Source organism: Ursus maritimus, unplaced genomic scaffold (genome assembly GCF_017311325.1).
Source record: "Ursus maritimus isolate PB19 unplaced genomic scaffold, ASM1731132v1 scaffold_12, whole genome shotgun sequence".
Classification (NCBI taxonomy): domain Eukaryota; kingdom Metazoa; phylum Chordata; class Mammalia; order Carnivora; family Ursidae; genus Ursus; species Ursus maritimus.
In genome coordinates this window covers 21,111,048-21,128,792 of record NW_024423564.1, presented here as the reverse complement: position 1 = coordinate 21,128,792, position 17,745 = coordinate 21,111,048, and the positions used below count along the sequence as shown (strand labels likewise).

The following is a 17,745-nucleotide window of genomic DNA, read 5'->3' as shown; positions in this document are numbered from 1 at the left end:
ACTTCTGTCTGTCTCTGTGCCTGTGACGTTGCTTTGTCACCGGTTCAGCTTTCTTACCAAGCTCGAGCTTGGTGTGGGAGCGATAGGAAGCCACTGCGCACCTCTGTTCGTGTGCAGAGAACATTTCCATGTTGGTTTCCTACCTGGATATTATTACACGCGGGTGAAGTAGTAAGTGGGCCGGATACTGTTATCTCATTGTTATAGCTGAGGAAACCACCCCAGGGAGCTTAAGTCACTCTTAGGGCCACAGGGAGTTACTAGCAGGGCTAATTTGAACTCACATTTCCTTACCAATTTGGAGCTTTCTAATATCCTTTCACGGTGTCCTATAAATCAATGGTTTGTCAAAGTGTGGGGCTCACTAGAGATACAAATTCTCAGTCCTCCTCCGAGACTGACGAAACAGTAAATTATGGGACCAGGGCCCTGCAGTCTGTGTTTGAACATCCCCTCCGGGTGATTTGATGCGCTTTACAGTTTAGAGGCATAGTTATCTAGTTATTTATATGTATAATAGAGAAGTGAATATAAAATAGTTTTAAGAACTTTTAGAACATGTTCTAGAAGCATTGATTTACTGACAAGTCATGCACACTAGACTGTGAAATTCTTCTTTTTAATTTTTAAAAAGATTTTATTTATTTATTTGAGAGAGAGAGAAAGAGAGAGAGCATGAGCAGGGGAGGGACAGAGGGAGAGGCATACTTCCCACTGAGCGGGGAGCCCCATCCAGAGCTCGATCCCAGGACGCTGGGATCATGACCTGAGCCACCCAGGCACCCTATACTGTGAAATTCTAATGAAGGTTCAAAGTCCATCATTCCATCTTGAACATAAAGCCATGACTTATCAGTCAGGAATGTATACATTGCATCGCCCATGGGCAAGGGTCATTATGGACTGTAGATACACTATGGGCATGATTCTTGTTCTAGTTTCTTTTCTCTGATGTAATATGAGACTGATTTTGTTACATTTTGAGTTGAGAAAATTGGTATGATAAGTCTGCGTTTTATGTATGTTTGTTTTTGACTTTGATATTTCATTTAAAAATGAATTTAAACTCTGTAAAAGTTTAAAATAGTTTCAGATATTTTTCTTTCCACTTAAAGACTGTCAAAATATTCTGGCTCACCCCACAGGTAATGTCACCAGCCCAGACTTCTAGTAACACAAGTTAAGAACCCTTATGAAGATATTATTCAATAAGTAATCCACAATTATATCATTTAAAAAGTATGTCTGAGGGGGGAAAAAAGTAATTTATTTATTGTTACTGTTGTTGTTATTATTTTTCCTATTCTGCCATCTGGTACAGGCTCACTCTTTTATAAATTTATGAAGTTCAGGAAGAGTTCACACTGGAATATCCCCGCCTGTTATGGTAACTTGGTAACTGAGTATAGAAATTTATGACATCCTTCCTGTGAGAGAGGAAAGGTGTAGCTTTGTTCATGGAGAGGTCTTCTGTAAATTTCTTGTTTCATCAAGTGCTGGGGTTTATTTTACCCAAACGTAGATGAGATTTTAGACGATCTGACAGATGTTTAACCTGTCGTTAAGCAACGGAGACGCATTACCCCTCTCCACACTTGCGGAACTCCCCCCCCCTGGTGTTCTGGGCGGTTGCCGTGGCAACGAGTACCCCACTCCTAAGAGTGTAGAGAGGGTATGGTTGCATTTTTGCCTTTTTATTCTGATTTTGTTGTATCGGCATCATCGTAAGCATAGTTTACACGGGTGTGAACTACACACAGAAACATACACAAACACACACTTTAAATGAAGAGAAAGGAAGGAAGGTTGTAGTCCCAGGTGTATTTTTCTCACTACTTTCGCTGGAATGGTGCATACGGATCCACTAAGTTGCTTTGTATAAAGGTGAGATCATTTACAGAACTTGCCTTGCTTCTAATAGTAGGGGTCGACTAACCCAGTGTTGTCGGGATTTATCATTTGTAAGAATCACCTAGAAGGCGTGTTAAAATGCTGATCCTACTCCAAAGGATCACATTCAATAGCTCTAGGATGGGGTTTAGGAATCTGTATTTTAAATCTAAATTACTGTAAGTGCTTCTGTTGCAGGTGATCCGTGTTCTACATTTTGGAAAACATTGGTCTCTAACATATTTTCACAGATAGATGCACTGGAGCTTGGCTTAATGGTTTCTTCTATTTTTAATGACTTGAATATGTAACTTTTAAAAGTAACAGTGGTTTTGTTTTCTATTATAATCTGTACAGCTTCATGACTTATAAAATAAGACTGTCCTCTTCAAAATATTATATCTGAGCAAGCTGGATAGTTTTTAAAAGTTCTAAGTCATTAGTTATAAAAAGGAGTAATGAATGTTTTCTTTGTGTTGTTAAAAATATCAGCTCTTCCTCTAAATTGTAAGAGCAGTCAAGTACACTTTTACTCTGTCAGTAACTCTTACCATAAAACAAATGCTCTCAAAGAGTCTTAGGAACAAATAAGGGCCTATTAAGTAAAAAGGCGCTTTTTGCTAAGTATCTCATTGATAAAAAGAAAACAAAACCTCCTAAGAATAATTGATTTTTCTTCTTCTATCTGAAAAGTTAATCACTAGTATATATCCTATCATAGTTTGATATGAATTAATTGCATAGTTCCCAATAGGTTTTAACTCTACATTTGCTAGTGTGTTCCATTTTATATGCATAATTAATTTATTACAGGCAAAATTAATGTAAATTACGACTCTAGATATATTTTGCGGGACATATTTGCATGCTTTTCTAAGTGTTAAGTCCCACTTGTGAGAAAGTCTCAATGCAAAATTACTATGTTAGAAGATTTCTAGATATGCATTATAAATGAAAGGTTTCAAATTTTTTCCTTCACAAATAGTGAGGATCATTTGTGAGCAGGAATTGTAGGAATGGCTAGAGAACTTACCAGTTTGGTGTGGAAAAACTAATTCAAATTCTGCTTCTAGGGATTACAACATGGATTTTTTGACTTTGAGACATTTGATGTGGATGAATATGAACATTATGAGGTTTGTACATTTAAATTTTTTACAATATATAATTTCTTATTAATTAAAATCCCCTGTCCTCCAACACTCAGGTATTGCAGATTGAGTGGCTGCTAAAATAAAAGCATTCTGGAGTTTTCTATAGGTGTCAGTTTTGTCCTTTCAGCTTTGGTTATTGCCTTTGAACCAGGAATCACCAAAATTTTAGTTTGGGAAGATGTCGTATCTATAATATTCTTTCACCAAACCTCTGTTAACAATTACTTTGCACATTTAGTTTATAAGAAAAAATAATTTCAAAGTATAGTTTGATAGCGAAACTGAGTTACTCTGACTTTAAAAATTCAGGTTCTGTTTAAAACTAAACTGGACTTGTGCCTTGTAATATTTTTGACGGCATAAATTTTATTTTGAAATATGGCTGAATTTACCTAGTTCTACGAGTTGGCTGAATTTTTTCCCCATAACATCACGAAGCTTTCAAATAATGTCTTGCCTGTTCGGTGATGCAGAGTTTAGGCAGGGGCTGTCTCAGCTAGCTTGCGGTATAAGGAGACGCTGAAGAAGCAGTTAGCTTTTCTGGAAGATGGGAAGTCTGTAGAATGTGAGTAGGCCCAACATTCTAGGAAAGTGAGCTCATCTGTTGGGGTTCTCCGGAGGACCTGTGCAATGTTATCACTACCCTTAGCAAGAGAGGATAGCCCTCCCACTTTGGGCTGTAGTTCAGGATGTCTGTTTGGATATCCTACTTGCCTGTTAAACTTAACGTCTGAAAAGAAACTGACCATCTTTCGCTCACACATGGTCTTCTGCTTCATTCATCTGTATTAATGGCACCACCATCCTGCAGTTCACCTGGGCTCAAGAACAGAAATGTTTCTCTTTCCCTCCCCAATCTAACCAGTATTTGAATTCTTGGGCTGTGTTTCATCTTTCCTGTGTCCTTTCTGTTCTCACTTCTTTCCCTCTGGCTCAGGTGTTGCGCCCTCCCTTGCGGACTATTAGAAGCACTCTCTAATGAGCGCTGGCCCTTTTTCTCCTGTTGGTCTGTCTTTCACCCACGTGACTAAGTGATCTTAGAACAGAACTCTCATCATTTTTGTCCCCAAACTGCATTGCCTGGCAGAAATGGGGATAAACTCCTCTGTCCTGGCATTTTAGCGTGGATGGGTTCCAGGCCACCTTGCTAGCCTTGTCTCCTTTTGCTCACCATGCGCCCTCTGCATGCCAGCCCTACGGAGCTGCGTGTTCCCTGCTTCCTGAGTGTCCCCATGCCCTGGCTGGCCTTCCTTTTTGCCAGATGCCAATCCCCTTTAATGTTTCCCCTCCTCCACTTCGTGTGGGTCACATCTACACAGATCATTACTCCCTTGAGTATTTTCTCCCCTCAATTTCATGTGTTACAATTTGTACTTTCCATGTTTTCTGTATCTTGGCTCTATTTTTCTTACTGGATTGGAAATTCCTTGTGGATAGGGCATGACTAAGTGGAAAAATTTATACTGAGTACTTGGATAGAAAGATTTAACATCGTAAAACTGCTCTATCTCCTCAAATTAATAAGTTTAGTACAATTTATTAAAAATCTTGAGGTTTTTTTTTTAACCACAAAAGCGTTGTTATCATGGCATTTTTAGTAGTGGCAAAAGAATCCACCCCCTCAAGCCCCACCCCCATCCCAACTAGAAACTCATAAGGAAGGTTGAATAACCTACAGTATACACACACTATGAATGTTATATGGTGATGTGAAACAGTGAATTTGAGCTATACCACTTGTCTTGGAATGATTTCTATAATATATCCTTTAGAAGAAAACATACAGATAAGTGCTCATAATACAATCCTCTCCATTAATAAACAATAATGAGATACCATTTCACCCATATATGTAGATCTGTATCATATGAGCAGAGCTGATTTCCTGTGCAGCTAATAAAGCTTCAGTTTTAGAGACTCCCTCCCCGCACTTGCATGGGCACCTTTTAAGGTCCTATACCTAATTTTGTATTCATAATTTTGTGTTCTTTTCTTAAAGTGGACATCCGTTAAAGGAGATATTGGGGTGGGGATTCAGGAGGGGGAAGGAACAAATACCACAATAAAGAGAAAAACTTAGTTGACTTTTTTTTTTTAAGATTTTATTTATTTATTTGACAGAGAGAGACAGCGAGAGAAGGAACACAAGCAGGGGGAGTGTGAGAGGGAGATGCAGGCTTCCTGCTGAGCAGGGAGCCCGATGCGGGGCTCGATTCCAGGACCCTGGGATCATGACCTGAGCCGAAGGCAGATGCTTAATGACTGAGCCACCCAGGCGCCCCCTTAGTTGACATTTTACTTATTCCTTCATCTTTTTTTTTTAAACTTTAATGTTGATGTTGAGAGGTAGTTGGAAAAGCTGTTGAAAAACCTGAAACAGACCGTATAGTTTCATTCTTGCAAACCAACCAGCCAACCAACTGGCCAACCAACCGGCCAACTAAAAAAATCTGTTAAGAATGTGATCATAGCCTTACCTGAATAAACAACAACAATAACAACAACAACTCAGGTAATAATGGGAACCCGGAGGCAGTTGGTGAACGTTTGAAAAGTTTTCTGTCAGATTACTTACTTTCTGAGAATGATATATCCGTTCTGTCATAAAGCCCGGGAAAAGAAAATCACAAAGAGAAGTACGGTTTTCGGGGAGTGAGCATTTTATAAATGCTAGTTAATGAATAAATAAAGGCACTCTCTTCCCAACCATCTGTGGGCCTGATCCTTTCTTGTCGTAATTTCTCTCACTGTTCTCTCACCTGCTTTAGCGAGTTTGGACATTGGGTGAACTTGTGGGATAGCTAGATACACATATTTCATGTGTTCCAACAACGCTGGTATTCCAATGAAGATATTGTGGTTTTCAAAGTAAGATTTTATCATTGACAGCAAATTAGGAGAATGTAAGTCTTAGATTAGTGTGGAATGTTCAGGATGAAGGTTTTCAAAGGCGCTTCTTGACTGAACTACATTTAATATATAATTTGGCTCAAGAAAAAGCCTAAATTAATGAGACTGCCTCTCTGTGTGAGATTGAAGGGTAGTTTTATGATAAGAATGCCAAATGTTGTTAGTGACAAGGTCAGCAGAACATGGGAAATACTCATTTTATAAAGTCTAGAGGTAAACCATTGCTCATTCTACAAAAGGTTATATCCATTTTCCTCCTGTGATTCATGGGTCTAGAGCAACGTTGTCCAATAGAAATACAATGAGAATTATAGATATTTTAAACATTCTAGTAGCCACATTTAGAAAAAGTAAAATGAAATGATGAAATTCATTTTAATATATTTTACTTAATCCAGTATACCCAAAATATCATTTCAACATGTAATCAATATAAAAATTATTAATGAAGTATTTTACATTTTTATTTTTGAATTAAGCCTTCAAATCTCAGCATGTGCTCTATGGCACATCTCAGTTTGGACCAGTCACTTTTTTTTTTTTTTTTTTTTTTAAGTAGGCACCATACCCAGCATGGAGCCCAATATGGGGTTTGAGCTGAGATTAATAATGAGATGCTTAACCGACTGAGCCACCAGGAACCCCTGGACTAGTCACATTTCAAGCACTCAGTAGCTGCATGTAGCTAGAGGCACATTCTGCAGGGACAGGCTTGGCCGTGAACTACCGGGGTCCCTCAGAATGACGTGAAGCCTGGGACAAGCGGAACAGGTTATGAGGCCTTGCTTCAGTTGATCTAATTATTCACATAAGAGTTAAAGCCCTGTCATATTTAGAAGGCTTGGGGTAAGCTATCTCAGGCTCTTGCTTAATTCTCATGGGACTTGCAAAATGGCCCATTAATTGATGAACAGACGTATTTTCCAAAATGTGGTCTTTCAGGCCCTTTACCAAGCTGTTGAACTGTGCATTCTTCACACTGGTGCAGATCAAACCGCTGTAACGCTGGCAGCTATGCCATGAAGGTCCCATGAAGTGACTGCAGGAAGGCGGTCCCAAAACTTCTCCTAAGAATCAGTGTCCAACATTCATACTTTCCAGCAGGTTTCTCAAGGTACTTTCAAAGAACTAAGAGAGCAGCCACTCCTTTGAAATGTACCATTCATGGGTTTCTTTGAAAAGTGGAAATAAACCTTTTGCCCTCGGGAACAGCAGTGAACATGAAAGAGCTCGAGTATTCAAATTATGTTCCTGTGGGTATGTGAGGAGCCGTACCCTCACATACCTCTGTGTGGTCACTGCTCATGTAGGATAATATCCTGCTTGTGAGACCCGGAAGTAGCAGCCATACACAGAGTCCGCCTTCAGTCAGCCTTTTTAAAATTATTTTTTGGAGAACCATCCTTACCAAATAAGGCCTTGACGAAAATTAATGGTGCTGCTCGTGAGCATTATTTTAAGTCATTATTCCTCAAAGAGAACTTGAGGTTGTGTCTTTCATTTGTTATTTGGATGTCTCTGAGGGGCTTTCTACGGTTAACTGGAAGGCTGCCATTTTGGATAATGTCTCTTTGTTGGCCACACATAGATAAACTCCCAGAGCAGCATCCTGTCCCCGGGAGAAGGGAGGAAGAGAGAAAGGCAAAGAAACAAGCTTCAGGGGCAGCATGTGGAGATGCCTCATCACCGTGGCTGGCATTTATTACCCATCCAGGATTCGGCCCGTGTAATTGCTAGGAGTTGCGTTAAGTACTTTTTTGGGGATTAGATGGAGCTTGAAGTTTACATAAAGCCTACTTCAAAAATGAAGAAATTACTTTGACTTCATTCTTGGGATTATTTTACATCTTTCATTATCTTTTTTTTTTGCCCTCACAAATCATTCCTTTTTTGAGGAAAAAAAAAGTGCTTTCGGTGAAGTAGCATTGTCAGTGTGAGGATAGTTCCCGAGTTATTGACCTGACACTTTGTTTTCACAGCTGCCAACCCGGGGCCACTTTACCAGTGGTTACTTGATGGGTGCGGTTAGAGTCGCCCCTGGCTACGGCAGGCCTGGTGACGGACCGACGGGTTACTGCCCGCTTGAGCGAGGAGTCACAGTGCAGGGCCTTCTTTTGTTTCTCTCATCAAGGCGCACGTGGAAAAGGATAATATTTGCTCAGCGCCCTGTGATTATAGCTCACAGCTGTTGAGGACTGGCCTGGGGCCTCTGGCTGCTCTGGTCCCTGCCCAGGCAACTCCATTCTGTTTCACTGGGTGGGAAGCTTTGTCCAACAGAAATAATGGTGTACAGATAAACTTTTGTTATGTGAGGGTCAAGAAGCTGCATTACACTGTTTATGGCCTCAAGTTGATGACTTTTCAGTTTGTTTATTGAACAGATGTTTATTAAGTACCTCCTGTTTTCTCAACCCCCCCCCCCCCCCCCCCGAGGCTCCCTGCAATTTCATCTCTTCATGTGTGGGGTTGGAGCCTTCGTTCTTATCATCTGCTCTCTTAGAATCCATATTTTCTTGCGGATGTTATCATGTCTGACCTTTGTCACAAGCCCCGTCTTTGTGCTTATCAGATTAGTTGTCTATGCAGAATTTCTCCATCCATGGCAGGCTGAATGTGGAAAATTTTGCTCCTGAGATAGTCTAGCAATTTATAAGTCATTATTATTGACTGTCTTCACCTATAGGGTATTCTTTTGGGAAAAGAGCATTGCTATTCTAGAAGGCTATTTCACATTATCTTAGCCACATTACAATGGCGCACAGGTGGGAACGGCTTACAAGGAAGTGTTGGTCAATTCTGGATGTCTGGGAGTGGGTCTTGACTCTTGGGCCTCTTCCATATTACTATCAGAAAATTAGAAATTGAGTCCGATTATATCAGTCTCCCACATTAAGTCCTCCATGGGCTAAACACTGACCAAAAGTGTGGAGGAAATGCAAACTCCTTAATATGGCCCCAAAGGCCCTCTTGACATGGGTTTTCCTTTCCCTCCACTCTTAATCCTTTTCCCTTCCCTTCTCAGACCCAAATCCACGTAGCTTCCCGGACAGCAGCACTTCTTCATGCTTTTGTGCCTTCCAACATGCTCTCGATCCCCCTCCTGCCTGTGATCCCTTCTTTCCTGCCCACCATATTTACGTAGATGTTTCTAAGTCATTCTCTGCTCTGTGGGAGCTCTTCTCACACAATGTTGCTTGATACTCCGTTTATACATCTGTGTCTTCCCTGCACTCTGCCTCCTTGAGCTCAGGAACCGTGTCTTAACTCCTCTTAGTATGAGTAAGTAACCCAGTAGAGTAGTACACTCGTAATGGGCTCCCATTAAATGTTTATAGAATGAAAGAATAAATAAATGATTGAATGAATACTAAAAACAGGAGTAAAGCACCTTCCAGGATATTTGATATAATCTGTTAACGATAACTACTTTTCAATGGATAGTGCATTCTGATTTTGTAGTAACACTCCTGGGGAAAGAGGTACTGACTGTGGTAGACAACATCTTTAAATGATGTTTCTTTCTTTCATTACCGGCCAATCTATGCTTCAGGAGTGAGTGTTGTTTTTGTTTTTAAGTTTTTTAAAAAAAGATTTTATTTATTTATTTGAGAGAGAGAGAGAGCATGAGCAGGGGGAGTGGCAGTGGGAGGGGGAGAAACAGGCTCCCTGCTGAGCAGGGAGCCCAATGTGGGACTCAATCCCAGGATCCTGAGATCATGACCTGTGCTAAAGGCAGGTGCTTAACCAACTGAGCCACTCAGGCGCCCAAGAGTGAGTTGTTTTTTTTTTTTAAACCAGTGATGTGCAACACAGATTGCTAGGTATTACAATCTTCAACCAGGCTGTCATCAATTAAGTTTAATATATGAGCAGAGACTATCTCCAGGTTGGCTATGTCATCCTTCATTGCAATTAATAAGTAAATTGTCAAGCTAACTGGGTGGTCTGGACTCCCAAGGATGGCCTTCTGTTAGTACCTTGAGCACGAAGGTTAGGTCTCCCATTGCTCAATGTGCCAGCCCAGGTCAATTATAGGACTTACTGATGTTGAACAACCGAGGTGTGATGTTTCAAGACTTTGCTTTGGATTAGAGTTTGTCTACCAAACTAGAATGTAATCTGGGTGTTGTTTGCTTGGTCTGCCCTCTTGTTCACGGATTACGGAACTGGAAATGTGGGAATTTCCGCCCTTGTTATTGTGAATTCCTGCTGTAGAGCTGGAGTGAAGCAAGCTGCAGAGTGCAGGTAGGTGAGCACATCCTCACCACCTGGAGGAACTGTGGAGGTATGCCTCCCACAGGAATTTGACTACTCAAAGAACTGTTAGAAGCATTTCCCTGGAGTTATCCTGTAGTACTGATTATACCATTTAAAGGCTACAAGTTCAAGGAAGCAGAGCTCCTTCCCGGACGCTGCAGCTACTGATGTGGAGGGACCCAGTGTTGCCACATCTACTAATCCAGTATTCCCGTTGCTGGTTCAAAAATCGTGTTGGTTACCTCTATAAAATGGTTTGAGGTCTACCTTGTCCTAAGAAGTTCCCATGGTTTTTTCTTCCTCTTTAATTGCTGTTCAGTTTCTGTCCCTTCTTTTACCTCCAAGCTTTTTAAGAGAGCAGTCTTGACTCTCTTATTAGTCAGTCGGTTGGTTATGGTCTGTCCTTTACCTTTGTAAGGCTCATGAAACTGTCCTTGCTCATTGAAAAGTCAGCAAACCAGATGGTTGTGTTTGGTCTCCCTCCTACTTGATTTGTCCTGTGGCCACTCTCTAATTCTGGACGCTCCCTTTCCTTCCCTAACTTCTAAGGTTCCATCTCTTGCTTTTCTCTTCCTTGCATCTTTGGCCATCTTTCTCAGTCTCCTTTGCAAGCACTTTCTCTTCCTTTGCCCACCTGAAACGCTGCCCTTCTTTAGGGCTCTGGTTTGTGGTTGAACACACTTTCTCCGAGTGAGGGCACCTGCCTCCAAGTTTTAACAATCGTCTATGTGCTTGTGGCCTCAAATTGCCGTGTCTTGCGCAGTGGCACCTGCAAACGTGCCCTGGCCTCCTGGGGCCTACATCAGCAGACACGTCACTGGTCTGAGCTGCTGGAGCAGCCGCCTAAGTGTTTTCTACCACTCATGTCTCCCCACCCCAGCTGGAGTGAGCACTCTTTCCCTCCACCACACTGTCTCTCTCCAAAGCAAATCTAAATTAATAATCTAGAGCTTAATTATCTAAAGCCAGATGGCATGGCATTTTAATTTAAACCAAATAACTCAAATATTTGCTTTGCTTTGAGAACATAAAGTGCCAATTACTGCAGCATGTTTGTCTTTATGTGATACAACTATACCTTTGACACTATTTTATTGTTTTAGAAATTAGGGAAATATGAGGAAGGTACTTTTTAATGAATAAAAGAAGACTTGGTAGTTCTTTTTGATTTTTCAAATAGTCTTGTGCCATTGTTAAATCTCTTATATACCTCTATTATAGCTCTTTTCAAAGTGTAATGCAACTTTTTTTTTTTAATTGGTGTCTTAGTCTGAGCTTCTATAACAAAAATACCATAGACTGGGTGGTTTAAACAACAAACAATTATTTCTCACAGTGCTGGAGGCTGTGGCCGTATTCTTCCTGTGTCTTCACATGGTAGAAGGGCAAGGGCAACGATTATCCCATTCATGAAGGCTCCATCCTTATGACCTCACTGCCACCCAAAGACCCCACCTCCAAATAGGATCATACTGGGGATTAGGTTTTGACATATGAATTTTGAGGGGACACGAACGTTCAGTCTATAGCAGTGGGTACAAGGTAGAGCTAATCACACCCACCGCATAGGGTTGCTGTAGCATGAAATGAGTTGCATGTAACCGAGTAGTGCCTAGCACACAGTGCTTTATATGTATTTGCACCTATTATTATTACTGTTCTTCATCACTTCCACTTGCTTTCAGGCTCCTTAGGAGCACAGAGAAAGTACTTTTTATTATTTTATGTGTGACACCAAGTTATAGTCCTTGACATATAATAAAGACTCAGCAAATGTTTTAAGGAATGTTGGATTGTGTTTAAACACTGTCCATGTTGTCTTAGAAAACATATCTGTTGATAAAGGGAATCAATGCTGTAATTGTTGACCTCAAGGTCTATCTTTCCTGTTTTACTGTCTGTTCATTACAATTGTAAAAGGCCAAACGATTTTCAGTGTTGGGACTGAAAATGTATTTGCGACCATTACGACAGAGGCATGCCTTACCGGCGTAGATGTATTTCTTAAAAGTTGTAAAAATTTATGTTTTCAAGTCAAATTATGTTTTCTTTTTATTTTTTCAGTTTTAATACTGTCTACTTTATAAGCCACCTTGATTTCTGTTTCTTTTTCTTTTTTTCAAATTATATTTTAAATGCACCAGCAGAGTTAGCTATTTCAAAGAAATCTGGTTGTAGACTGAATCTTTTGTAGACTGAAGAATCCTATAGTAAAGTGAGTATTAACACTTAAGTATATCAGTTACAGGAATTCAAATTGTTAATTTTATTTTCTTATAGTGAAGAGCAGGTGCAGTTTCCTACGTAGTACTTGGTAGGCAGTAGTAGGCTTTGGAACGTAAGAGGTAAAACCATCCTCTTGCCTCATCCTTGCTGAGATGTTTGTCAGATGTGGTAGGGCTGGAAAGTACCTTCAGTTCCTGTCTGATCGAGATTTCTTTGAAGTGTGTGTGTGTATTTAATTAGAAAACCAATTTGTGTCATCTTAAATATTTTATTATTGATAAATATTGATATTTATATAATTCACTGTGAAAGGAGGCACAAATATTAATATGGGAAGCTTACTGAAGTAAGCTTATGTTATATTAGTCAGTTGAAAGCTGTAACTTTCTTATTAATTTTTTTTCAGATTTGGATCTAAGACCCAAATCTCATTGTTTACTCCATCCACCTTATCCAAGCTACTGAATATAGTCCAATATTATCTAATGTTTATCTTTTTGGGTAGGCAGATTTGCAAACATATTCTTTTGGTTGTGAATGTATCTTAGTGAGTCCACTGTCTCTCTCCATATGATTGATTATAAAAGGTTACTGTTTAACCAAGTGGATGTCTATAATCCAAATAAACAGAGGTAGCACAATATATTTATCTAGGTTTACTTAGTGGTCAAGGATACAGAAGTAGTGAACATAGAAATCTATTTTCTTTTACTGTTCATAAAGAATTGCCTTTAGCCTTTTGATGATTACAGCATACCTTTATTTTTGAAATTTTAAATAATGTTTTAAGCTTATTAATTATTTAAGAGGGATATTGGAGCATTAGAGATTCTTTGTTCAAATTGTTATGAGTAGATAGTTATGCCTGAGATACAATTTGGCATATGTAATCATAACACTCAGTAGCTCTAAGATTTTATTTCTGGTATTATGGGGATATTGTATTTATTATAGTTAGATTAATGCAGTTCAGACATTTATAAGGTGTCATGTAAGGTTTCATTTATAACTTTTTATAGCTGGAAAGAAACATCTCATTTTAAACATAGAAATTGTACAGCTAGGTTTTGATTTTCATGAAAACTGTAAATGATGATAGTAGTGTAAGTCATTAAAGTAGAGGCTCCATTTCCTTGATGGTATTACTCCAATTAATCTAACAAATACCTAAAAGCTCTTACAGTAGAATGAAAACTGTATTTGATACATATTCCTACCATTGAGGGTATGTGCCATGTGGTGGTGGAAGAGAAAGCCTTTTTAATGAATAGTCTTGACCTGGTAAAGAGAACTGCTTTCCTTCCCAGCCTGGGGAGGTGTCTGTGCAGTGCTAGAGGGCCTCTGGGGTGGAGATGGGGACTAGAAGTTGGGCCTGGTGGTGGGGTGGGGGTGGGCTTGTGGGTGGGCTAAAGAATGCTTATGAGAAGAAGTGATACATATATTTTATGATGCATTGCACAGATGTGTCTCAATTCCTGCAAATCTTGGGTACCTTCAGCCCTGCCCCAGTGTTCCATGGGCTTAGAGGCCCATCGGGAAGGGAAGGAAGTGGAGGAGATAATCGAGCAGTGGGAGGATGCTGGGCCCCTTCCCTGGTCTTCAACCCTTTTCTGAGGATCCTTTAGAGAGTGTAGACCAGAGGTTGACAACTGGTGATCAAAGGCGGCCCACAGGTGTGTTTCATTTGGCTTCATTTTATTTTAAAAACTTAATTTAAAATAGTCAACATCAAATACATAGAGATTCACATGAAAACCCATTCAGCAGGTCAGCCACATTCAGTTAGCCTTTCCTGCAGGGCGACTCTTTAGCCAGAGCTGAGGAGCCACCTGCCTTTATTTATGTCTCTCACCTGGCCTGTGTAGCTGTTTGCATTTGCAAACCCTGCGGGAGACCTTGGCTGACTTCTTTTGTGGTGTACCTCCAAGGTTTGATGATCCTGTGTTCCTCACTCCTGCCTCCTTCCGTTTCCCAGTTGAAAGTCAGCATTGACAACAGTAGCAACCTATAAAAACAGAAAAAAAAAAAAAAAAAAGAAAGTGTGTTCATTATGACCCTGATATTTTAGATTTTTTTCATATGTTTACCATGTTCATGGAAAGTGCTTATATTTCCTTTTATCTTCTTTTCCTTTACTTATTGTGGAGACAAGCAATGTTTGTTTTCATTTCATTTCATTGCAGAGTAGCCAGGAGACAGAATTATTTTAAGCAAAGTACCTCCACTTTAAGTAAAGTTTTTAAAACTTTTCAAACTGTCTAGATAACAAAACTTTTTCTGAACCGGATTGAAATATCATTTTGAGAATCGGATGCATGTTTTTATTTTAAGCTGTATTATTACTTTGTCTTCATGTATGTCTAATAGTACTAGCAGAGTGAAAAGCAGTTTTATTTGTAAGGGTTTCCTAAATTGTATAAGAATTATAAAATATTTTTCTTCTCTTTTCTCACAAAATTCTACCAGCGAGTTGAAAATGGTGACTTCAACTGGATTGTTCCAGGAAAATTTTTAGCATTTAGTGGACCACATCCAAAAAGCAAAGTTGAAAATGGTAGGTTTTTCTTTACTTTACCATCCAACAATTTATTTCAGTTCATCTTTAATTTCTTAATTTCCTCAGATAATCCTTTCTTTTGGTAATAGTCTCCAAAGAATATTTATTTATTAAAAAATTGAACAGTAGTAATTAGTATGTTAAATATTATAGTTTAGTAGGTGGAGCTATAATCCTGTTTTAAAACTAGAAAATTTTGGGGGCGCCTGGGTGGCTCAGTTGGTTAAGTGTCTGCCTTCAGCTCAGGTTGTGATCCCAGGGTCCTGGGATGGAGCCCCACATCGGGCTCCCTGCTTCTCCTTCTGCGTCTGCCTCGCTTTCTCTCTGTCTCTCATGAATTAAAAAAAAAAAAATCTAAAAAAAAAAAATTGAAAATTTTTAAATTGTCATAAATAGGCACTTTACCTGACCCAGTTATCAAAGAAGAATCTGAGAAGCAAGCTGGTCAAGCTAGTAAGCAGATTGTTGAATTCTGTCAGTGGTTCTGGGATTTATTCGGTGGTGGAGTGCTGCATCAGGGTATTCTTTGGTGGACAGCAACAGTGATGATGTCAATAGGTTCATTTATTGAGTACTTGCTATACACTAGTTACCGTCTAAGCACCACATTATCTCATTTAATACACACTTCTATGAGATATAGGTACATTTATCACCATTTTGGAGAGGAAGAAACTGAGGCTTATGAGTAGGGAATTTGCCCAGAGTCATAGGGGGAACTGGACTCCATCTCAGAGCTGGGCTCCTAAACATTGCCACCACACTGATCTATTTAGTTCCATTGTGACAACGAGAACACCTGTCTAGCTGACAGTAATTAAATTACTCGTTTGAACTATGTGTATGGCCAGGGGCACACATATTCAGGAAAACAAAAAAAGCAAAACAAAGAAGCAGCCTCTTGAATGAAACAGACTCAGCTCTGTGAGTTTTCCCATTTATATTTATTTTCTATTTATTGATTTTCATCTGCCAACATTCCTAGAAGATAAGTAATGATAGGCACCAAAGGTTTAAGAATAATTTATGGGAGGAGTACATAAAATTAGAAAATTTCACCTATGAACATAATAGCTCCTTTTTTTTTTTTTTTTCTCTTTATCTGGTCATAGACCTGGAACATCAGTCTTTTGAGGGAACATAATCTGAAACCCTGAGTTTTGATTTATTCTCCTTTTATCACCATTGTCTTCCTAAGTATTAATTCTAAGATCCACTTTCCTTGTCTGTTGTGAATCGTGCATTCAGATGTGCTGATGTGTTTGAGCTTCCGGAGATGCTTCTGAGTTCATACCCACCACATACCTTCCAGGGAACTCTGTTTGAATCATGGTTTCCCTGTGATGGGTAATGTGAGTCTAGGGAGTTAAGCTACCAAATAGGAGTCTTCTATACTGAAGCCAGAATTACATCTTCTTATTCCTGAATTTGCTAATGAATCTATTTTGTTCCAGACACTGATCAACCTCTATCATGTTGGGTTCTCATGTCCCCAGGAGGGACATGTTCAGTGTCTAAGGAAACTGCTTTCTTGGCAGTTGGTCTTTTAAGACAGAATTGATTCAGTTTACCTTTGGCCTTCTGTGCAAAATGATCTGACTCAGACCCAGAAAATCTTAGAAGGCATGTGGCTTCAGTGGAGGCTTTGTTGGTGGGTGCCCGTTTGATGAAGTTGTAAGAATTTTGCTATATAGGATTCCTGTGTTTTATGACATTTTCTTCAAGAGAAGATGAGAGGTGTAATTTACAGAATCATTTAAAATATTTTTAGAGAGATAATACATGCTTATATTAAAAAATAAAATGCTGATGAATTAATAAAAAGCACATAAAAATGACCTATAATTATTCTACCCAAGTTTTCTAGGGCTAGGAGTTGGTGGTGGGATTATGGGAATTTTAAATTTCTTTTCATCTGCTTCTCTTTATTTGTGTGCGCACATTCTTTCCCTCTTCCAGTGAACACACACACACACACACACACACACATACACACACACACACAAACCTTTCTTCCTTTATAGCATAGCATCATGAGCACTGTCTTTTAAAAAAATGTATGTATGTATATATTTATTTATTTTAGAGAGGGAGTGAGAAAGGGTGAAGGAGGGAGAGGGGCAGAGGAGAGGGGGAGAGAGAATCTCAAGCAGACTTCCCACTGAGCGCAGAGCCCCACACAGGGCTCGATCTCATGACCCTGAGATCATGACCTGAGCCAAAATGAAAAGTGGGCCGCGTAACTGACTAAGCCACCCAGGCGCCCCATGATTACTGTCTTATATCAGCTTTTTTCACTTAACATATCACAGCCTTCTTTCCATGGTAGTGAATGTCGATTTGTTATTATACTTTTCCATGACTGCATTGTATATTATTCAGTGATGTGCCATAATGCTGTTACTTTTTGAATGATATCTACATTGTTTACAGTTTCTCACTGTTCATGGTTGGCAAATGTTCATACATTTCTTTGTAGTTCTCCTTTCCCCTTTAAATTCTTAAGTAGGATACAAGGCTAAGAATATTTTGTGTGACAATTCTTTTTTTTTTTTTAATCGAAGAGCAGTTGACCTACAATATTGTATTAGTTTCAGATATACAAGATAGTGATTGGGTATTTCTCTACATTAGGACCTGGTCCCCACATTCAGTCTAGTTGCCATCTGTCAGCATGCACAGTTGTTACATTATTATGGACTGTATTCCCTATGCTGTATATTACATCCCTGTGTCTTGTTTATTTTATAA

General features: G+C 39.4%; 1 protein-coding gene across 3 annotated transcripts in view; it reads left to right on the top strand.

Annotated features, from left to right (window-relative positions):
• The window catches only part of CDC14A (cell division cycle 14A), a 169,911-nt gene that overhangs the window by 87,833 nt on the left and 64,333 nt on the right, over nucleotides 1-17,745 (top strand). For all 3 annotated transcript variants that reach the window (XM_040626989.1, XM_040626988.1, XM_040626990.1), the window contains 2 exons: nucleotides 2,964-3,026; nucleotides 14,904-14,991. In XM_040626989.1, the coding sequence (XP_040482923.1) occupies nucleotides 2,964-3,026; nucleotides 14,904-14,991 (151 nt within the window). The remainder of the gene's footprint in view (nucleotides 1-2,963; nucleotides 3,027-14,903; nucleotides 14,992-17,745) is intronic.